We start from the raw sequence: 23,767 nt of genomic DNA, 5'->3' as shown, positions 1-23,767 counted from the left end.
GGCAGCTGGGATTGAACTGACGACCTCGAGGTTGGATTGCAACATGGAGAACCATCCAATTAAGCTACATGGTTGTAGGCATCAAATTTTCCACTAACTCCAAATCGCACTTACGATAACTGGTCAGTGTGGAGAGGTCTGCACTCATCCCTAGCCAAGCGCAGGACCAGTTGAAATGCTGACTAAGGTTAGTATGAAGCCCTTCCTCTACGCTCCGCACTAATGGCCAAGGTCAGTGCGGAACTCTTCTAACACACTTTGTGCCAAATGGTCAAGGCCAGCGGGGGGTCTATGTTTCAACTCTGCACCCAGTATTTAAGGGGAGTGTGAGATCATTGTTTACGAGGGGCACAGGATTAGGAATGCCGCACCACGTTAACAGTTTAGGGAGTGTGGCACCAATCTCTGTAAGAAAAGTCCACTCCGCGCTAACAACCAAGGTCAGCGCAGGATGATGTATCATACTTGGCATGTGCCGATGGAAATCACTTTTGAGTATTTCAATGCCAGCAGGACACATGTCCATAACCGGCTAACAAACTTTTTAGGCAGGAAACAACTGTACCACCTCGTGGGCGGGAAATAATGATCTCCTATCACTATAAATATCCATTTGGGTCTTTATTCCTACAACTCATGCCATTTGTGGTTCTTGAGATTCCTTGCGAACCCTTTTTCTTTTTCTTCTGTCGACGCTCGGGACAAGGTGAGAATGTGAGTTGAAGGACTCATACGTCTGAAATGTGGCTTTGCACTAGCCTGTGGACCTCCAGTAGTTTGGCCTTGTGCCAACTATTCGAGTATAAGCAGTCTGGCCCTGCGTTGACTGTCTGAGAGCTCCAAACAGTGGCTCCCTGCCGACTATCTAGAGCCCCAAAGACTGGCCTTCTGCTGACTGGTGGATTGATTAACAGAGCTCCCCAGATGATATTGCTAACTGTAAAGGAAAACTGAGTCGATCCTTGGTTTATCCAGCAGAATGGCTCGGTGCTAACACCTTAGGGGAAGGTAGGCATGCTTTGAACTTTCTGGAGCTATAGAGGACATGAATGTTAAAACCATTTGAGTCCTTGAACATTAGAAATCTTTGCCTAATGGATGATCTGGACACTCTGAAAACAAAGGACCGTGGATTAGTACTTTATGCATCATTTGCGTTATAGTACTCTACACCATGTAACAAATTAATATTCTTTGGTTTTTACCTTTTAATTAGGGGTTTTTCCCTAGGGAACGTAACTAAGGGCTTGTGCCAAACTACACCTGGAATGTACTTTGTTCCCAGATTAATGAAAGCTTTTGATAGGGCGTGTTTGGGTGCACATCCTTGCAACCGAGTTAGTAATCGAACTAATATCAAATCCTTATCGAATAATAGGCATTTGTTATGAATAAAAATGGCGACTCCACTGGGGATCGAACTTAGAATCTTTGGTTCTCTACTCTTCCTTGCACTTGTTACCCAAAATGCCAAGTGTTGAGATGCTTTTTTGGTACCACAAGTGGTGCAAAAAATGGCGACTTCTAACAGGAATATTCCTCCCTTCATCTTAAGGCAAAAAACCAAGGATAACATTATGTCTACACCTGTACATAGCTTATGTGGCCCCATCACCTCATATGCCCTCATGGGTGTATTTTTGTTGTGATTTGCATGCATCCCTGCTTCTAACCACTGCCTAAGTCACTACTTAAAGAGATGGCCTGCGTCGCTGCACAAGCTTTCGTGTTCTTCCTCCTCAATGGAGAATTTGTTGTCTCCTTAGCTCCCCCCTAGTGTTGCCTGTTCAAGGTCACCGTAATGGCTGTCCCCTACGCTAAGTCCATTACAACTGCCAAGGTCATCTCTTGTGCTGAGGCTGCCATAACAACCAATGTGATCATGCAGGTCAAGACTGTTGCAACAACCGAGGCCACCTTGTAGACAAAGGCTACTGCAATAGCCACAGTCACTATTCACATAACACTGCGAATGCATTACAAGAACATCATGGTAAGATGTGTGTGTGTGTGTGTGTGTGAGAGAGAGAGAGAGAGAGAGAGAGAGAGAGAGAGAGAGAGAGAGAGAGAGAGAGAGAGAGAGAGAGAGAGAGAGAGATGGACTTGGTCTTCAAGAGGAAGACCAGTATGCCAAGATGAAATAGAGGGGTAAAGCAACTTCAAGAGCTTCGGAGCGGAGGGGTTGGGCTTAGAGACAAGAGGTGCGGGAGACTATCCACCTAAAAAATGGTGAGAGAGGTACAACGGCACCACGACAAGTGTAGAGCAGGCAAGGGGCTCATGGTTGAATGAGGGAGAGAAGCCGGCTGGGGAACTACTGGTTGGGTTTGACGGAAAGAACTGGGGTAGAGGGTAGCAAGGAGGGTTGGGATGGAGAAACAAGCAGGGGTAGTGGGAAGAAGCAGGGGGCAAGGAGGGGTTGGGCTCAGAGATGAGAGGTGCGGGAGACTATCCGCCTCAAAAATGGTGAGCGAGGTACAACGGCACCACGACAAGCATAGAGAAAGCAAGAGGCTTGTAGTTGAATGAGGGAGAGAAGCCAACTGGGGAACTACTGGTTGGGTTTGACAGGAAGAACTGGGGCAGAGGGTAGCAAGGAGGGCTGGTATGGAGAAACAAGCAGGGGTAGCAGGAAGGGGAAGGAGGCAATTGGGGCAGTGTGGAGACGTTGGGATTGGAGCAATGGGGACTGGGGTTTTGCCAGAAACGGTGGAGATGAGGGAAGAGAGGAAGGGGGTGTTGAGGGAGATTGGGTTAGGATGGAGACACCCCGGAAGGTGGGTCTGGGTGCTGTAGGTAGAAATTCCAGGCCGTATCTGGTGTTCCCTACCCTATTGACGGTGAGAAATCTGGATCTGTGGATCATCCCTCTCTCTCTCTCTCTCTCTCTCTCTCTCTCTCTCTCTCAGCTATTTCAGCTATCCTGCTCGAGACCTCCATCTTAGCTTTTGCTGTAGTCTTTAAGTAGTAATTTCTTCATTTTTTTAAATTATGATCATGCCCAAAAAAAAAAAAAGAAGAAGAAAAAAATCGCAACAATTGCTTGTTATTTGTAACAGAATGCTATGAACATAGGCTGTAATCTCTTCGTTTTAATAAATTATGGTGACCAAAACTTATAATGTGTAATTGAATGCTCTGAGCGTGAATATGTTTTCTTTATCATATTATTAAATACTTGTTATTCTAAGGAAAAAAATAGAATTCCATATTGGCCATGATATCTAAAATCCCCTCACACTAATGGAAGTTCTGCTATCCCCACCATGCAACTATTATTATCATTATTATTTTAGTTTCATGGTAAAAATACTAAGATCTCCAAGAATGCATGCTGTGTCTGGCTTTCTTTGGCATTCAGCCTGCCTCCAAAACATCCAGTTACTTCTTCAAAGTATATATGAAGACCGCCTCATGTACCCATGCAGGAAGCGAGTTATCGTTCTTCAAGAATGGAATTTGTCAAGGTGTTGCTTTCACCAACCTGTATGGTGGACGCTACTATCCGGCCGCTTCCATGTTCACGCGTCCCAACCAGCCCAACTGTGTTGTGAAGTTCAATTTTGGACCGGAGTTTGAATGCTTTCCCCAAGAGTTTGGAGGCCGTCCAATGCCAAGACCCATGATCGAAGCTCCGTATCACGGATACGATGTCAAAGTTGAAGGACTCGAGCAAAATGGTCTCTCTCCTGGGAATAAAACTTAGCAGCATTTCTTCACCAAAAGAGCAAGATGTGATGTGCGAATCTCTGTAATGTTCTCTTGTTCCCACTTTTGTTATAGCTGTGCAAAAATTCACAGTAGTGATGTGCAGTGATATTTTGTTATTTTTGATGAGTGTGCATTACCCTTTTTAGTTTTTTTCACTGGAAAAAGAGGAATGATAAGCTGAGTTGCACTGCTAGAAGAATGTCAGTAGATGGGTCAATGGGTCAAGTATCCACGTGGGGTCTGTTCCTGGTTCCCCCATTTCCCAAAGTGTCCTTGCAGTTTGGTACTTGATCAGTTACTGCACAACTAGGCCAAGTTTCTCCAAGCTCATGACTTGACTCAACATTCCTTTTGGAAAAGTAATTGTTCATTAAAAACTATAAAACAAGGGTTTTTCATTGGCCGCTAAGCTTTCCATAATCCACATGGTCTAATTATTATATCCTAAATGATAGTCTAGTATGTAATCCTTTGATTTGGTGTGATGACATGCATGTGTGTCTGTGTTTGAAGTGCTCATGCATTTGCTAGGGTGTCTTGCATTTATGCTTCTGTGCATGCACAATCTGTTCAGCAGCATTCATGCACACCTGAATATTTGAACAGTTATTCTCCATAGCCAAGCTGCTAAAGTTCAATAAAGGCTCTGAATTTTGTGCGTTTTAGAGAGTTTCCAATGCACATGTTCAACAGCTCAGATATAGATCCTCGATGTAGTCGTCATAGCTTCGTGCGGTGTTTTGGGATTGGCTTTACAAATCCTATATTGTCAATCATTACCATAAAACCTGTTGGTTAGTAAACAAGCTTTCATATCCTTTCTCACTGCCTTGATCCAAACAGCTTTATTCCTCTCATCCTCTTTTTTAGGCCCTTCAACAGTAATCAAGGTTCCCCTCATAGATGCTGTCTCCACTCTCCACCATCTCCATTTTCTTTCCATCAATTTCTCTTATTGGGATTCTCTTAAGCTGCTCTAGATTTTTTTTGGAAGGTTCTGGTATTTTATTAAGAGGAGCGCTGAGATGGTGCAAAATATAGCTTAAAAAAGAAAATACAACTAGAAAAGAAAAGGAAAAAAAAAACAGCTTAAAAAGGAAAAGTACAATCCTTCAACCCTTCAATATAGGATGCCCAATCCACTATAGAGCCCTTTGCCCTAAGGAGAACCCAATCAGCCATATTACATGAATTACAAAAACATTTCCCAATTCGTTCTTCCCAAATTGCCCACAAAACTGCCAGCAAGCTAAGCCACCATAAAGCCTTCAACTGCTTACCAAGCTACATGCCATGCCAAGCCAAGCCAAGAATAGGTTTCCAATTGAACTTGGCACAATCCAAGAGATCTGAAAAATCCACTCCACACCTGGTAGGGAAACAGACAATGGATGAAAAGATGGTTAACCGATTCAATACTTGCCATACACAACAGACAAACGTTAGGGAGCACTATTCTGTATCTCTGGAAAATTTCCACAGTCAAGACCCTTTCCCTTCTGGCTAACCAAGCAAAGGCCGTGATCTTTGGGGGAGCACCATAGAACCTGACATACCATGTTTTCTTAATCTCACCTGACCTTCCCTGCTTGTGAAGTTCGCAATATGATTGAATTGAAAAACAACTGGAGCTATCCTTACGCCACATCTTCCGATTTTGCTCCCCACTCATCTGGCGACACCACTGGATATGCTCTAGCAATGCTGCCAATTCCTCTACCTCTTCCTCCCATAAAAATGAGCAACATGGGGGGACCACACCATGGCCTGCCATACATCGAGAAACAACACACGACAAGGATATTGCCGGCTGTGGACCTTCGAACGATTCTTGGGAACAATGCTTACGAGGACACTTCACCAACCCAAACATCCTTCCAGAAATGAATATTCTTCCCGTTCCCATTAGTCTTGTACTTCAACAAATCTCGACTTCAAAGAGATAATCCCTTTCCATATCGCCAAGGTTTTGTACATAGAGGATTCCTTAACACACTATCATCCCTCAGAATGTCTGTACTTCTTAGCTATTGTGTCTCTCCACATTGCCCCTTCTTCTATACCAAACCTCCTACCATTTCCCCTGCAACGCATTGTTCATCAGCGCCCAAATTCCCAATCCCTACCCCTTCATCTTCATAGGTTTTACACACCTCCCCCCAACTTAGGAGGTGGTACTTGTTCTTCCCTTTTGCTCCTTGCCATAGAAAATTGTGCTCAACCTTTCCAATATCACCATTACTGATTTCAAACATGGGAATAAGGACATAAAATATATTGGCAAATTTGACAAAGCTGCTTTTATGAGAGTTATGCTGCCCCTAAGCAAAAGATACTGGCACTTCCATCTTGATAACTTTCTTTCAAATCTTTTCACCACAACATACCACAAGTGTTTCGCCAGTTAATTGATTCATAGCAGCAACCCCGAACAAAATGACGAAAAAGAACCTGCCCAACAGTCAAATGTATTAGCTAGTTGCACAAGCTCCCCCCTGACATATGAACACCCAACTTTACACTTATCGCAATATTTACCTTTACCCCGAGACAACTTTGAAGCATCTGATCACCATCCTCAACTTCTCCACCATAGTTGCATCGGCATCGCAAAATAAAATAAAATCATATTAAGTCGGCAAACTGCAAATGAGATATTGCGGTACATAATCTCGCCACCGGGAAGCCACAATACAACCCAATCTCCTGCCTATGGTTTAACATTCTGCTCAAAGCCTCTTCTACCATCGCAAAGAGAAGGGAGAGAGCGGGTTGCCGATCCATTAATCAAGATCGAAAATCTTGCTGAACTGAGACACTCTTAACCCATCCTCTCCACTTCCTTCCACACCCTATACACCCCAACATGTAGTCCAAAAATTTCCAATTCACTTGATCATATGTTTTCTCAATGTCTAGCTTATGTACAACCCCTTTCGCCTCTTCCTTATATCTAGAGTCAATGCACTCATGGGCAATAAGAGCACTAACCAAAATTTGCTGACCCTCGACTAAAGCTCCGTGAAACTTAGAAATAACCCTGGTTAGGATGCTTCAAAATCTAGTCATCAACACCTTGGCGAGGATCTTGTTCGGATTCCTGAACAAGCTGATAATTCGCCCACCACATGACATGCTTATGTACTGTCTTATGCTTTCCTTAGATCCATAAAACATGCATAAATTCTTGCTTAACTCTATAATTTCTTCATTAATTGTTTTAAGTAGAAAAATATCTTTAATTTTTTCTCCCTGGTGTGTGCTAATCTTTCTAGTATCATGGTTTCTTGTCCTAATCTTTGTTGGAATGAACTTGTCCTAGAGCTTTGTAGTGTCACTCATTAATTTGATCATTCAATAGTTGATACAATTTTGCGCATCTCCTTTGTTCTTGTAAATAGGAAGTACGATGCTTCTTTAATCACATGACGTTTTCTTTATCTACAAAATTTTACTGAAAATCCAGTGAACCAAATTTACCCAATTTCACTAGTACCTCCCGCACTTCTATAAGCACACGTTCCACAGCCTTTCCTTTTCTCATTCTTGCATAAGGCTACCTTTACTTCTTCTACCTGAATTTTACAATAATACACTTATGCTCCCAACGCGATAGGGTCTGAGGCCCCTCTAGTTTTATCTTGTGCTTGCGTCTTCATTCCACAACCTTTGAAAGTAGCCCCTCCATCTTCCCATCCCTAAGTTGCTTTGAGTAGATTTAGCCATTTAGGAAGTGGAAGGAAGATACGAGAAGAAAAGAGAAGGAGAAGTGTGAGAGGAGATGATGCAGGACGGATAGCCTAAACTATAATGATGCGAATGAATTAATAAATGGATTATTAGAGTAAATCAAAATATAAAATATTACTAATTTATCACAAATCTAAATAAATCAAGTAGTCAACTATGCTCAAATTCAAGCCACATCACAATTCCGTAGATGGATCTTAAGATTATCAATCGGAAATGGCCCAATGGAAGATAGAACTTCCATCTAGCATAGGATTCGATCTAAATTTGAGGATTCACTTGCACTTTGTTAGTGTTTGAAAGAATTAGGGTCCGTACGGTGGGGTAGGGTTTAGGTCTAGAAGGTTTTGGGGATGGTGGGGATGGGATTTGGGAAGAAACAAAAGAAAAAAGTGAGAGGGAAGAAGAGAGGTGAAAAGAATACCTTGACGAGAAGAAAAAGATAGAGAAGATAGTTGGAATCACTCCATGGCTTCACACAAAACTCCAATCACATGAGGCTTTTTCTTTGCTCAAAGAAACAAGGAAGAAAATTTTATTTTCAACTAAAAGAATGTCTCCTGGGGCTTCACATGCCCAAGCCTTGTATACTATATTTGGGGCGTTTTACAATAAAATGTCCAAAACCACCGCTAATATCAACTAAATTATAAAATAAGCCAAAATAATCAAACTAACTAAACAAAATAACTAAAACTAGTATCCGATATGAGTCCATGATCAAGACGACCAAATCATCAAAATGGTCCAAAAGTCAAGATGGCCCATCGTGCGAAATCCAACAGTCCAATACTCTTAACTAAGCAACCCACATGCATCTTCCCAGTGTGGGGTCTTTAAAGATGCATGATCATGCATGTGGGGTCTTCAACGTGGCTAGAAACTCGAATTTGGCCCACTAGGCTCCATGTAATGATCACCTAGCCATAAAGAAACTGAGGCAAATCTCCTCCTTATTTGATAAACTCTAAAAGGTGCTCGGATGTCCCCATCAAGAGAGTTTTGAGATAGAAGCTTTTATTGTGTATTAGGGCATGAAGCCCCAACACGCCTTTTATTATGTTGCTAAAAACACATATACATACTCCTTAGGAGCACACAACACTGTGTACACATGCACACCCAAAAAGATAAATACACACTACATGCTACTATAAATACATTGCATTTTCTATACTCCCTCCCAAGTTGGAGCATTAATGTTAATCATGCCCCATGTCAAATGCGATGTGCGCATATGCAATCGCATGTGCACATATATGCGATGGGATTGCTGTGCTATCATATGCGGTCCTAACATGTATGCGATCATTATGAGATTACATATGCCAGTATGCAGTCACATACTTCATATGCAATCGCATAATGTCCGAACGGTCAGAAATATTACCGTTGGAACTTATTTATTTATTTATTTTTGCAATTCCGCCCACTTTTGTCTATAAATAGGCACTCAAATCCCCCTCATTTTCACTATTCTCCACTCTAAAGTCCATTCTTTCCCTCTTCTTACTCTAATCTCTCTATAAGATTACAACTCTTTTGATTTTCAAGAGAATCAAGTCAAGGCTTAAAGTTTCTCATTCTCTATCAAAAGTTGAAGTGTTTAAATATCAAGATTCAACAAGAATACCATCATTCAAGATCATCATTTCTTCTTCGGTTCTTCTCGTTTCTATTATAGTTTCATTTCTTATTCAATTCATTTAGTAATATTCATTTATTCTTTTTTTTTTTTCTTCCATTCATTCATTGATTCATTCTCATCTCTCCAACTCTATCTCTGTCTCTCTCTTACACTCTCTCACTCATTCTCTCTCTCCTAAATTCGCTCATTCATTCTTTCTCTCTCTCTTAAATTCTCCCATTCATTTTTTCTCTCTTACATTACATTCTCTCTCATAGTCTTATACTCCCATTCATTCAATCTTTCTTTCTTACTTTCTCTTTCTAGTTTGATTTGTTTTTAAAGACTCAAGAGAGGAGTCAAGTTAGTTAAACATCATAACTACAAGCTACAACCTACAAGTGTATAAGTGTACAAACAAGCCTACAAAGTACAAACTAAAAGTTACAATGTACAAGTTAGAACTTACAACTACAAGTGTACAACTGTACAAGACAACAAGCACAAGTGTACAACACAAGTTCAATATTCAAGAAGACTAGAACTCACTCCTCTCTTGCTCTCGCTTTCTCTCCCTCTTACAAGTGCAAGTGAAGTTATTCTATTTCTATTCTCTCTTTATCTAGTCTCTACAAGTGTGTAACTCTCTCTAGTCTCTACAAATGTGTGTGACTCTCCAGTCTATACTCTCTACAAGTGTAATTCTCTCTCCTTCTCTTTCTACTTTTTAGTCTTTATCTTTACAAGTGTACAAGATCATGTCTTCTTCTTAGAAACCCAAGTCAAATGACGCTAGTGGAAAACTTATAAAGCTCAATTCCAAGGAGAAAGGTGGGGCAGACCTACTTTGGACAATCTGTATTTGTCGACTTTATCCCATACTGACTCTAACCTCCTGGAAGCCCCTTTCAGCGAGGAGGAAGTGTGGAAAGCAGTGGCGACTCTTGCTGGGGATAAGGCTTCGGGCCCTGATGGTTTCCCGATTTATTTTTTTCAAGTTTTTTGGAATATCCTCAAGGGAGATCTGATGGAGTTTGTGAGGGAGTTTCATGGAAGAGGCAGATTGTCGAAGGGTTTGGGGGCTTCTTTCATCGCGCTCATTCCGAAAGCTTCAGGGGCTGCTGCGCTCAAGGACTATAGACCAATCAGTTTTCTTGGGAGCCCTTATAAAATCTTGGCGAAAGTGCTTGCTTCTTGGCTGAGGATGGTTATAGGTACGATCATATCGAGCAATCAGAGTGTGTTTATTTCAGGTAGGCAGATTGTGGACTGTGCCCTCATTGCTAATGAATGTTTGGACTCTACTCACACAATTGGCTCCAAAATCCTCATGTGCAAGCTGGACATTGAAAAGGCCTACAACCACGTCGATTGGGATTTTCTGCAATACATGCTTAGAAGGATGGGTTTCGGAGCTAAATGGAGACAGTGGTTGGGGGAATGTATCAGCTCTCCTCACTTTTCCATTCTTCTTAACGGGTCCCCCAAAGGTTTCTTCAAAGGCTTGCATGGCTTGCGGCAGGGTGATCCTTTATCTCCCCATTTATTCCTTCTCATTGGAGAGGCCCTTTCTAGAATGCTGAACAAAGGAGAAGAGGAAGGCCTCATTAGTGGTATCAGAATTAAAGGCATGTCAAAGACGATCTCCCACATCCAATATGCGGACGATACTCTTATTTTCTGCATGGCAGATGATGCGTTGGTGGAAAACTTATACTCTGTCATTTGCTGCTTTGAGGTGGTGTCAGGTCTAAAAGTTAATCTGGCCAAAACAAAACTTTTTGGTATAAATCTTGCGCCCAAGGAGGTCTTAGTTTACGCTCAAAAGATGGAATGTGTTGCGGCTTCCCTCCCTTCCTCTTTTGTTGGCCTCCCTCTTTGTACGCCCCCCCCCCCCAAAATCAGCGTGGGACACGGTGATCAATCGCATCGAATCCTATTTGGCCAAATGGAAGTGTCGTTTTCTTTCGAGAGGCGGTCGGCTCACTCTCATAAAGGCGGCCTTGTCTAACTTGCCTATGCACCTCATGTCCCTCTTCAGATGCCCTCCTTCTATTTTGAAGTTGATCGATAAGCTGCGGCGGGATTTCTTCTGGAATGGCAAGTCTGATAAAAATAAATATCATCTAGTTAAATGGAAGCAGGTGTGCTGTAGTTTTAAAGATGGGGGCATAGGCATAAGGGACCTCAAGGCGATGAATGGAGTGCTTTTGGGAAAATGGACTTGGAGACTTGGGATTGAGATCGACAGCCTGTGGAATCAGCTGATCAAACATAAATATGGTAGTTCCTTTGGCGGCTGGTGGTCAAAGCCCTCTTCTGCCTACAAAGCCTCGGCAATTTGGAGGGCTATTTTGTCCATGAGCAAGTAGGTGCTTCAAGGAGTTGTTTTCGATCCAGGGAAGGGAGATCGTGTTCGGTTTTGGGAAGACACCTGGCTGGGAGATGCTCCCCTCAGACACCAGTATCCTTCTATTTACCAGCTAGTCCCGTCTAATGATATCTCCATCAACAGATGCATTATAACTTCTGGAGAACAGGCAGTGTGGAATGTGACTTGCAGAAGACATTTACAGGACTGGGAGGCCTCAGATTATGTTGACCTTCTTCTAAAGCTTCAGAGTTTTAAGTTAGATCCTTCAGCTGTTGATCGTATCAAATGGAGATGGGATAAATCGGGTTTGTTCTCTGTCAAGTCCCTATATTAGAAGCTTTCCTCCTCTCCTCCCACGCTTCCTTCTCCGTCTTCCCTCATCTGGAGATGTGGGGCCCCCCCCAAAATTTCTGGTCTTCGGCTGGCTCGTGGGGCACAAAAAAATTTTGACGATTGACAATTTGAAAAAAAGAGGTTTACCGATGGTCGACATCTGCTTATGCTGTATGAAAGACGAGGAAACTATCGATCACCTCCTTCTCCACTGTCCATTCATTGCGTCTGTTTGGGCAGATTTTTTGCGTTGCTTCAGGATTAATTGGTGTAATCCGGCTTCTGTTGATCTTCTCCTCCACGCCTGGTATGGGGTCAGCCTGGGCAAGCACTGTAAGCGACTATGGAGGATGTTGATTCTTGCTATTTGGTGGGCCGTTTGGACAGAAATAAAACAGCAGATACTTTCATAATATATCTCATCCGGCGCACAGTATAACCGCAACTGCTAAACGTTTGCTCGTTGAGTGGGCAACGTCTCACGATAGCTTTAGAAATTTTGATTTCTTCTTTTTATCAGTGCTGTAAGGTCCACCTTCTTGGCAGACCGTCTTTTTTTGCTGGGCTTCGCTTTGTTCTTTGTTTTCCTGTTTTGCTTTCTTTGGTTTTTTTCCTGCTCTATTTTTCTTCCCTTCTAATGAATTTAAGTGATCTTTCAAAAAAATAAAATAAAATGACGTGGGTTCGAAGTACGGGCACTATCGTAGTGCTACTGAAAAGACTCACATGGTGTGTGAGCTATGTGGGTTTGTAAGTGCCGGTGGCATTGCACGACACAAGCAACACCTTACACATGTCGGGAACAAATGCAAGAGCAAGCCCCAACATTACTCTAGAAATCCGTAAGAAAATCATGGAGTATATGGACAAACAATTGAGGAGAAAACACGATAGTGCTGTACTTCGAGAAGAGAGAAGCATATGCGGATATAGATGTTGATGTGAATGAACCTAGTCCTACCCCCTTACATTGACCAGGTGGCTCAGACCATCGGCCTTGAAAAGAGCTCATAGGTATGTGCCTATAGATAGGTGGTGTAGACCACATGCTGAGGATGTGGTTGACCAAAGAGATAATAGCAAAGGACCCATACAAACCACTTTGGAAAATCGATACAAGCAAAAAGATAGGAGAACTATGATTTGATATTTCGCTTAGTGGTTGTACTAAGTTGGTGTTGTTTTCAATTCTATTAAGTTGAAAAACTTCAAGTTTATGTTGAAAGCAATAGGTTAATTTGGCCCTGGGATTAAGCTTCCTTCATATCACGAAGTGAGGGAAACATGCCTCAAAATTGTTGTTGATTTTATAAGAAGCTTTATAGCCGAATATAAAGAATCATGAAAAACCTATGATTGTACTCTTATGGCCGACGGATGGACCGACAAATCCAATCGGACTCTAATAAACTTTCTAATGAATTGTCCAACTGGGACATTTTTTTTTGAAGTCTATTGATGCATCGGCCCATTCTCACACTGCTGATAATTTTTCAAATTATTAGATAGTATATTGAGGAAGTAGGAGAGGAATATGTTGTCCAAGTTATCATGGACAACACAACCTCATATATAGCTGCCAGTCGTTTTCTTATGGAGAAGTGGTGTCGTTTATTTTAGACCCCTTGTGCGGCACATTGTATAGATATGCTGGAAGAAATAGGTAGGTTGTACATTAAAGTGGTTGCTAGGGCCAAATCAATCACGGTCTTTATGTACAAACATGCCTTTCGTCTCTATAGAATGAGAAAACACATTGGGTGTAACTTGCTTTGTTTAGCTGTCACCCATTTCGCAACAACCTTCTTAACACTACAAAGGTTGTGAATATAAAGAAGTGTGAAAAACCTATGGTTGTACTCTTATGGCTGATGGATGAACCGATAAATTCGGTCGGACTTTGATAAACTTTGTAGTGAATTGTCCAATTGGAACCAATGTTTATGGAGTCCGTGGATACATTGGCCCATTGTTACATGGCCGATTATTTGTTCAAATTATTAGATAGTATAGTTGAAGAAGTATGAGAGGAATATGTCATCCAAGTTATCACGAACAATGCAACCTCATATATAGCCGACTACTGTCTTCTTATGGAGAAGAGGTGCCATTTATTTTGGACTCTTTTTGCAGTACATTCTATAGATTTTCTGGTAGAAGATGTAGGTAGGTTGTACATTAAGGTGATTGCTAGGGCTAGAAGAATCACAATATTTATGTACAAACATGCCCCTCGTCTCCATTAAATAAGAAAATGCATTGGGTGTAACTTGCTTTGTCCAGCTGTCACTCGTTTCACAACAACCTTCTTAAAACTACAAAGGTTGTATTCAAAGAAAGCCGAGCTTAGAAGCTTTGTAGTGTCATCCGATTAGAATAATGGGTCTTGGTCAAAGAATGTTGAAGGGAAGCTAGTTAAACAAACTATCATTTCACAATATTTTTGTACACAAGTGCTAAAGGCACTAAAATCATCGAGACCTTTAGTGATTGTGTTGCGATTGGTAGATGGAGATGAGAAGCCACCAATGAGTTACATCTATGATGCAATGGAGAGGGCTAGAAACAAAATCATGGATCACTTCAACTATAAAGAGCATGATTACATGCCCATTTTAGATATTATAGATAAAACATGGGGTAACTAAATGTCATCTCGGTTATATTCATTTACCTACATTCTTAATTCAACCGCATTCTTTGCTTCCGCTTATAGAATAGTGGCAAAGGCGGAAGTGACGCATATGGCTAGCTTTTTTAATGTCCTGGAAAGAGTGGTTATAGATAAAGAAGAACAAGATAGGATATCAGCTCTGCTGGACTATTACATGAAGAGTGTGGGTATTTTTTCAAGAGATAATTATCAGTCATAGGACTATGAAATTGCCAAGTATGAATGTCTAAGCGAGTTGGTCCAAGTAAATTAGAAATAGTTTCTTGAAATGTACGAAGTCTAACCCTATTTAGACAATTATTTCAGTTGGCTGGTGGGTTGCCTATGGAGTCGACCTGAATAGGAAAGATCCAGCAGTAAAGAAGCTAGCCATGAAGATTTTTGGACTCACATGTTCTGTTAGCGGTTGCGAGTGCAACTGGAGTATGTTCAAGTTGGTATGTTTGGCAATTTGATGAGGATATCACATCACGTACACCCTTGCGTACATATCAAAGGAGGAGTCGAGCGACATCGATTTTCCTGTGGCTAGACGAGTACCCGTGATTCCGTTGAAGACCCCATGTACATGTGTGAACATTTGGAAGGCCCCACACTGGGAAGATGCACATGAGCTGCTTTATGGAGTGATTCAGATCGATAGATTGGAGGGACATGACGATCGGGTTGTTGGATCACATAGATCACATGATCAGGCCATTGATCGTGGATCGTCCACATCAGTTTTTTAGATTTTATCATCTTTTAGGATTTAGTTTTGATTATTTTATGTTTGCACACCTTTGTGAGTGATTTAGTAGATTCTCTTTAGACTATGACCATTTTTATTAAAATTTCATAAGACGGTATTTTTTGTAATTAGTGAAACTTGGTGAAGCTGTAAAGAGAGGGTGGGCGTGTGACTCTCTCCCTTATTGGATTTTGTGATTAACAAAAAGAGAAAAGGCTCTTGCTTTCTTTTTTTGTCATCTTCATGCGATTTGAGGATACTTCCATGCAAATTGGAAGGGAGATTGGTGCAAGGCTAATCTTCATCAACGGAGGTGCGATGTCTTCATCTATCTCCACACCATCATCTCTTTTCCCCTCCATCAATGTATTTTCTTCAGGTTCTTTGATTCTCCCAACTAAGCCTTCATCTTCTCCTAAACCCATCTTTCCTTTACCTATCTTCTATTCCTGAAACCCTAACCGTAAATCTAAAATCCATAACTTTCCTACTTTCCCAAATTACCTAAACCCTAATTTTTACCTTAGGTTTTATTAGGTTTTCCACTTCGAAATAGACTATGCTAATTGGATGTCCCTACATCAATTAGATCCTAGTTCTTTTTATTTAATGATCTTGTGTGACGATGTTGGTGACTTAGGCTAGGATCATACATGATGTTCTTCTGGTTTTCATGGGATTCATGATAATTATCGTAATGCTTGCGTTTTTTGTTAATCATCTTAATTCTACTACTTGATCTCACCAATTCACTTATTAATGTTGATTTTAGTTTTCAATCTTATGGAGTTAAAAGTAATGGCCATGAGCCATTGCTAATGCACTTTCTTTAATGTGGATTCAAAAAAAGAAAAAGAAAAAAGAAAAGAAAAAAGGAATCGTCTTGAACAAAAGAATCTTAATGACTTGGTCTTTGTTTAATATAATCAGAGGCTACAAGAACGATTCCAGACTAGGCGAGAAAAGCTCGGTTTCTATGATTCTATATTTCTAGATGATTTGGATGCAGATAGTGACTTGTAGAGATAGAGGACCCGGTCTTTGCAAGTGAGGACCTAACATGGGCTCAAGTCGAAGATGCCACATTCGGCTCGGCACATGGAGAATGCTCTTTCATTCGAAGGCAAAGAATAGGGGTGAGCAGCAACAGTCATGCAGTGGACGGGATCGAGGAGATAAAAGAAGAATATCAAGATCAACCATTGGATGTGGATGAAGTACTAGTGTGAACCAATGACGAAGAAACAGAAGAAGATGAAGTATATGTTGAAGAAGGAGACTGACTCTGATAATGCCAATGACGATGACGATGATGGTGATCAGATGCCGCAATGACAACTGGATTATATATTATTAGCGCATTACTATAATAATAGCCTATGTTAGTATGCTTATTTTTTACATTAAGTTGTAAGTTGTAAGTTGTTTCAAGTCATCAAGTTATCCATTTATCTATAAAATATCTATGTTCGAAGATTTTAATAATTAATTCTATCTTAAGTAGCTTCTTGATTGTTTTGTTAAAATTTATGTAATATAATATAAGTAATTAAATATATAACTAAATGAAATACTTAAACTCCAATGAAATAAGTAAAAGGAGTTATTCAATCACTCGGGCACGTTTTCCCTAAAATTTAAAATTTTTTTACATTTTATTTTTATTTTTTCATTTAAAAAAAAATAAAAATATAATATGCGATCGCATATGCGAACAACATATGCCGATCGCATTTAATCGCATATGCGATTTGACAACATTGATAATGCTTGACTTGCCAATAACGCAGAGAAGAGCATCCTGATTGAGAGACTAGGTAAGAGCATTGCCAACTGCTCCCTAGAGCAAACAAAGGGAGTCTCAATTTCCTTGTTAGCGGCTTTTTTCTTGAATGAAATGATAATCAATCTCATTGTGCTTCATGTGTTCATGAAACACTGGATTGCTGGCAATGTGAATAGTGGCTTGATTATTGCAATGCAATGAAATGGGACTCCAAGGATCATAACCAAGTTCTTGTAAGAGTGTTTGAAGCTAAACAAGTTCACATGTCGCATGAGCCATCACCCTATACACAGCTTCAACATAAGATCGTGCAATGATGAACCACTTCTTACTCTTCCAGGTGACAAGATTGCCACCTACAAACGTACAATACCCGGATGTGGACCGTCGATCACGAAAACTTCCAACACAATCAGCATTGGAGTAACAAGAAAAATGAAGGTAACCATGCTATTGAAAAAGCAAACCTTTACCAGGGGCAGACTTGAGATACTGGAGAATATGATATATTGTTGTCAAATGTGTGGTATGAGGGGCATCTATGAATTGAGTAATAACACCCACAACATAAGAAAGATCTGACTGAGTAATAGTTAAATAAGTTAGCCAACCAATCGACGATACATCCTTAGATCAAAGAAGAGCTCACCATTATCAAGAATGATTTTCTGAGTAGTATCAATAGGCGTAGTGGCAAGCATACATCTTAGAATCCCTTTCTTTGAGAGAAGATCAATGACATATTTCTTTTGAGAGAGCACGACTCTAGACTTTGATTGGGCAACTTCAATCCCTAGTAAATACTGGAGAGTTTCAAGATCTTTGATATCAAATCAAGTATTGAGAAAATATTTAACAGCGACCATTCCCTCATTATCATCTCCGGATAACATAATATCATCCACATAGACAATCAACACCATAACCTATGTGGGTCGCTGACAAATGAATGGTGAGTGATCGGCTTGGTTGCAAACAAATCCAGAGTCCAGGAGAGCACGACTGAATTCATCAAACCGGGCACATGGATACTGTTTAAGACCATAAATTGATTTCTTCAGGCAACACACAAGAGGCTAATCGCGAGGCAAAGAAACTTGGGGGGCTGATCCACATAGACCTTCTCAGCAAGATCACCATGTAAGAACGCATTCTTCATATCTAGTTGAAATAGGGGCCAAGATAAATTCATCGCTAAAGAGATAACCACACGAACAAAGTTATGTTTGGCCACATGAGAGAATGTTTCAAAGGAGTCCACATCATATGTTGAGTATAATCCTTTATGACCAACTGTGCCTTATAACGGTCATTGGAACCATCTAGACGATACTTGATGGTATAAACTCATTGACATCCAACCGTCTGTTTTCATTTAGGTAAGGAAACTAACTCCCAGATGTTGTTTTTCTCTAGCTCCTGCATTTCTTCCATCATAGCCTCAATCCAGTTAAGGCTACTCCTAGCTTTCTTTAAATTGCATGGAGTAACAAAGGAGGATATGGAAACTGGAAAAGACTAGAAGGAAGGTGAAAGATGTTGTAGGAAACAAAATTACTAATGAGATGCTTTGTGCATGAGCGGGAAGGTTTACATAAGACAATGGGAAGATCATCATGAGGTTGAGAGTGAGAGCTTATACTTGAACCACCAGCAGAAGCAGACGAAATGATAGGTGGCTGATCAGTAGAGGACTTAGTTTGTCGATGATATATAAGAATAGGCTTTGAGAGAGACGGTCAAGACATATGACTAGAAGTGGTATGTAGTTAGAATTAGACTGCATGAACTCCCCTTGACTAGCAAGAGGATGATGCAAAGATCTTCCTTCATCAGTAAAGTATGCTCTTTAAAGAAGGTGACATCCGCTGGTACATCTCTTATAGGTCAAAGAGAAAGTATGCAAAGATCTTCCTTCATCAGAAAAGTATGGAACTCACAAGTTTTACAGTTTAAAGGTTTAAATGCAGAAATTGAAGACAAAAGTTTTAACCTAGAGAAGGATAGATGCCTTATGCAGCAATGCCATATGGACACTGACTCACTAAAGACAAGGCACTAGATGCTATCATAGAAAAAATTCCTTCACGTTCATGGCCCTGACCAATCATTTGCTTCGTTTGGAGGTCCTGAAACACATAGTGAGAAGGAAAGAAAGTTACTGAACGATTCAATGATTTTGTAAGAGAATTGACAAATAATAAATTAAGTGGGAAGCTGGGGACATGCAAAACTGATGAAAAATGTATAGTAGGAAACAACTTTGATGGAACTGGATCCAGATACATGAGTTTGGTTTTCATTAGCATCAGTGACAAAGTGTGACTGACTAGAAGGAAGATAAAAAGCTAAACGGATGGGGCTTATCAATCATGTATGAGGTAGCTCTAGAGTCAATGACCTAGGAAGGAGGAGAAGACACATGGAGAGCAGTACTTGACTAGGCTATAGTGGCTCTGGAAATATTAGAGACCTTACGTACATGTAGTTGCATTAACGCATCATAGGCCTCATGGGACGAGAACAAGATCACTTGAGGAAGACTTCTCTACTGCAGTAGCAGTGAAGTTTTCATGGAACCAATGGAGGCACTACCAGCCACAGACACACCTGCCTAAGATGGGCAACCAATAAGATCCCAACGATCAATAGAGTGATTTGTGCCCCTACAATGTGTACAAACGTGAGGTTTGTCATGTCCATATCCTTGTCTACCACATCTACCATGATCAACATCATGGCCCCCGCCTTGATTACTCAATTCAGAATCATGTCAACATCCTTGAGCACCCCATGCTGGAGCAATAGAACCATGGCTAAAGAAAGGTCGGTCTCCAGCAACATAAGCAGACCGATCATGCGAAACAAAAGTAGAGGATGATTTACTTGCCCTTTGACACATGGCATAAATAGCTGTTAGAGGAGGAAGATGATCGATGACTATAATTTGTTTCTGAACACCATGATAGTCAAAGTTGAGACCAGAAAGGAATTTCATAATTTTGGTTTCTTCACGATGCTTCCATACGTGATCATAGTTCATTGTACAGTTGGAGGGAAGGAGATGATAGAGATCCAACTCATCCCACATGCCCTGAAGAGCTGAAAATACTTCTTCAGGGATCTCAAATCTTGTTGAAATCTCCCGATGTCTGAGATCCACTTGAAAATTCTGGATATATTTTGAGCTTCTGAATACATATCATGAAGGCCGTCCTATATTCTTTTACCAAGGTTAGAAACATCACAGAATTAGTCACAGTAGGTTCCATACTGTTAAGCAGCCCAGTCATGGCTTGGTAGTTCTCTTTGGTCCAAGTCTTGAAATTCCCATCTGTGGAATCCGGAGCTTCATCCAATATATAGGAAAGTATTTATCTTCCCCGAAAAAACTGCTTCATAGATTGAGTAACCAGTCAACTTTATTGTTGTGATTAACAAGGGATGGGATTCTGAAGATCTCACACTAGATTTTGAAGGGATCTTGTCCTCCATAAGGGTTCACAAACATGAAACCCAAGCACAAGCAGCTCAAGGAGGGGTATTGGACAGGAATAGCCACACACACACAGATATTTTATATATATATATATATATATATATATATATATATATATATATATATATATATATATATATATATAGATAGATAGATAAGTTACTGGGTTCCAGACGGTGGCCTGGGACAGCTAAAGAAGGAAAATCTAATAACAAAGATCAAGGAAGGCTTGAATCAAGTATAAACAATGCCTCACAAAAGAAGATCAAGCACCAGGACATACACCAGAGCTCATGGTGTAAGGTCAGACCCACTAGGGCCCAAAAATGGCACCGTCAGTCCATTGTTTGGCTTCACAACATCTCTAAATCACTCTCCCACTCAGAAACAACTCCATCAGAAGTTAAATGCAACGGATCCGATCCACCATGTGAAGAAGAAAAAAAAACCCTACTGATTTGAGCGAAATTGAAGAAAATCCGATATTTTGGGTTTTTCTGTCAAATGAGAAAAATGGTCCAAATATACCTCAGATGGCTCCAAAAATCTCACAAAAATCACTATAAATCTTCTAAAATCGAAATGTACCAAACCATGTTCTTCTAGATAAAAAATAGGCCATATGGTATGTATAGTTGCTAATGTTAGCCATATAGTCTCTAATGTTATCAGATTCCTGGAGCACTAATCAACGCGAAGATTCTTGCTTTGAGACCAAGTTGATTCGAGTAGATTTAAGAAGTGGAGGGAAGAGGAGAAGAAAAAAGAAGCGTGAGAGGAGAGTTTTGATAGAAGCTTTAATTGTGTATTAAGGGCATCAAGTCCTAACACACCTTTTATTATATTGTTAGAAACACATTTACATACTCCTTAGGAACACACAACACTTTGTACATGCAAACACCCAAAAAGATAAATATATACTACACACTACTATAAATACATTGCATTTTTTATACCCTAATCTCGTTGTCTTTCACCAAGACACTTTGATCCACACCCTTGATGCATCTAATGTGGTTTTTCTATGTTTTACCCCTCCCTCAGCTTATTGCTAGTCTATAGATGTCTTTTTTCCTCTCCAGTTCATATTTGGGGACTGTTTGGTGCACATCATAGCGCTGTTTGCATTAAAATAAGGATATTTGCATGGTCTATCTTGCATTTGATGTGCTAATAGACGATGCTCCTAGCAATGTTTAGCCAGATAATGATATTCCAAGCCCTTTAAGAATAAAAATAAAAAATTATAAATGTTAAATGAGGTGTTATGGATAGCTGGATTCTGAGAAAAATGTGGAATGCTATTTTCACAAAGGGAGAGGAGGGAACAGAAAGGCTGTGTAGGTATATGGCATGCCTTGTGCTAATGTGGGGAGAACGACTTTATGTGCATGAGATCCACCCCATCTATCAGGTGTGCCACCCTTTCCTTGGCCTGGAACCCAAAAATAAGGCTGATCCATGAATCAGGTGGGGCACACCACCAGAAGCAATTGGGATGGAGATGCCCACCATTGAAAGAATTCACAGTGTTTAGGACCAATTGTGGTGTGTACATCATATCCACATCTTAGACAACTTGATAAAATTTCTCCTCCCATCATGTGTACATCACAGCCACATCTTAGACACCATTTCTTTAAATTGCACCCCACCTGATGGGTGGTTCAGATCGTGCAGGATGCATGCTTGTCTTATAAAAACTGAAAAACCACTTGTGTGAAATGTAATACTCATAGGACATGGATGACATTTTACAAAAAATGCAAACTCTCTTTTAATGCAATTATAGATAATAAATAGATGAGTGACTCCCAATGAGAGACTCATGCATACATTTTCAACTCCATGCATTTACTAGTACTATTCTCTTGGCAAACCTAATCCCAGTCCCATGATGGCCCTAGCAGTAAGTAGTGGGGCATGCTGTACTTATCTCTTTGAAAATTCTGATGCACTTGCTTGCTTTGGCTTTATTTTTCATATGATAATGTAATTGAATTGTGAAGTTGTTTTCTTGTTAGTTTGTATGATGGATTGAAAGAAGTTTCGTCTTGACTAAAACAGGGATGAGATCATGCCCTTCCACCAGGTTTCAAAGGGAAAATGGAAGTCAGTCTATCAAATAGGGAATGGAATCCAAACCATGTGAAACAGGTGAAAACGGCTGTAGTCGATGTTATTAGTTTGAGCTCTTATTGTGGCATTTCACCCCTAACCCACAACTGAATTACTGGTCCTTCAACATCAGTGGGTTCAAATCTCCACGTAGCTTTATGGAGGTCATGGATAGAGACTCCCAAGTTGCCTAGATCAGTTATTCAACTTACGTAGGGCACGCCCTATCGAAAAAGGGATAACTGGGCTCGAATCCTGATGATGCACTTGTTTTATTATGTAGATTATTAATTAAACTAAAAAAAAACAAAAAATCTTAAAAATTTGTAAACCATGTATGAAGAGTTCCATGCAGAGTTACAATAAATGATATAATGTTAAACACTTGTTGGTTATAATCAGCCAATGTTAGATTGGGGTTAGGATTCACTTATAGTGAATGCACATTGTAGTTGTTTCTTTTTTGGACCATTTAATGACCAGTGTTAAAGAGGCCTTGTCTGATGGTCTCACCTCAATTACCCAAGTGTAGCGGTGGACTTTTCATTTCTTTTTTATTTTATTTTATTTTTTTAAGTGAAAAGAATTTTATTTATTTTCGGTAGGCAATAGGGCCTAGGGGTGGGCATTTTTACCCTGCATGACTTAGTGAGAAATTTTAAAACAAAAGAGTATTTAGGGTGTGTTTGGACCTTTAATTTTAGCAAAAAAGGGATTGATTCAAATAGGAGTTTGATCCAAAAGCATTTATTATTATTATTATTTTCTCGGGTTGTAGGTGCTTGTTTGGATGCACGGAACCAAACAGCTTTTCCATGTCCTCCTTGGTTTATGTTTGACAATTGTCTAATGGCCCAGATTGGATGGTTGGGATTTTTCTATCTATTCAACCATCGTCTATAAAAATTTAGCCCATCATTTCAACGGCTTGGATCATCAACGACTGGATCATCAACGACGGTTCCACTTATGTCCACTTGATCTTTAGACCCAAGTCTATAATAGACCATCAGTGCCATGCAAACTGTAGTCCTCACGTGAAGATTACCTGGGACAAAAATTACACTAATCTGCGCATCAAGTGAACCACACTGTTGGAAAAAAAGAAAAATGGACAATCAATGCTCTGGTTCAACATATGGCTGTGTCCCACCTAGCGAGC

At 40.3% G+C, this 23,767-nt stretch overlaps 1 protein-coding gene across 2 annotated transcripts in view; it reads left to right on the top strand.

The window, feature by feature from the left end:
* LOC131225882 (protein TRAUCO-like) overlaps positions 1 to 22,919 on the top strand; it is a 29,952-nt gene extending 7,033 nt beyond the window's left edge. The window contains exons 2-3 of one of the 2 annotated variants that reach the window (XM_058221481.1): positions 3,429 to 3,751; positions 22,555 to 22,919. In XM_058221481.1, coding sequence (XP_058077464.1) covers positions 3,429 to 3,706 — 278 coding nt within the window. In that variant the 3' untranslated portion in view covers positions 3,707 to 3,751; positions 22,555 to 22,919. Of the gene's footprint in view, positions 1 to 3,428; positions 3,860 to 22,554 lie in introns of those variants that run through there. The other variant, XM_058221479.1, reaches the window with a different exon arrangement.
* The last annotated feature ends 848 nt before the right edge of the window (positions 22,920 to 23,767 follow it).

Source organism: Magnolia sinica, chromosome 14 (assembly GCF_029962835.1).
Source record: "Magnolia sinica isolate HGM2019 chromosome 14, MsV1, whole genome shotgun sequence".
In the NCBI taxonomy this organism is placed as follows: Eukaryota; Viridiplantae; Streptophyta; class Magnoliopsida; order Magnoliales; family Magnoliaceae; genus Magnolia; species Magnolia sinica.
This window is presented reverse-complemented; position numbering and strand designations above follow the sequence as displayed.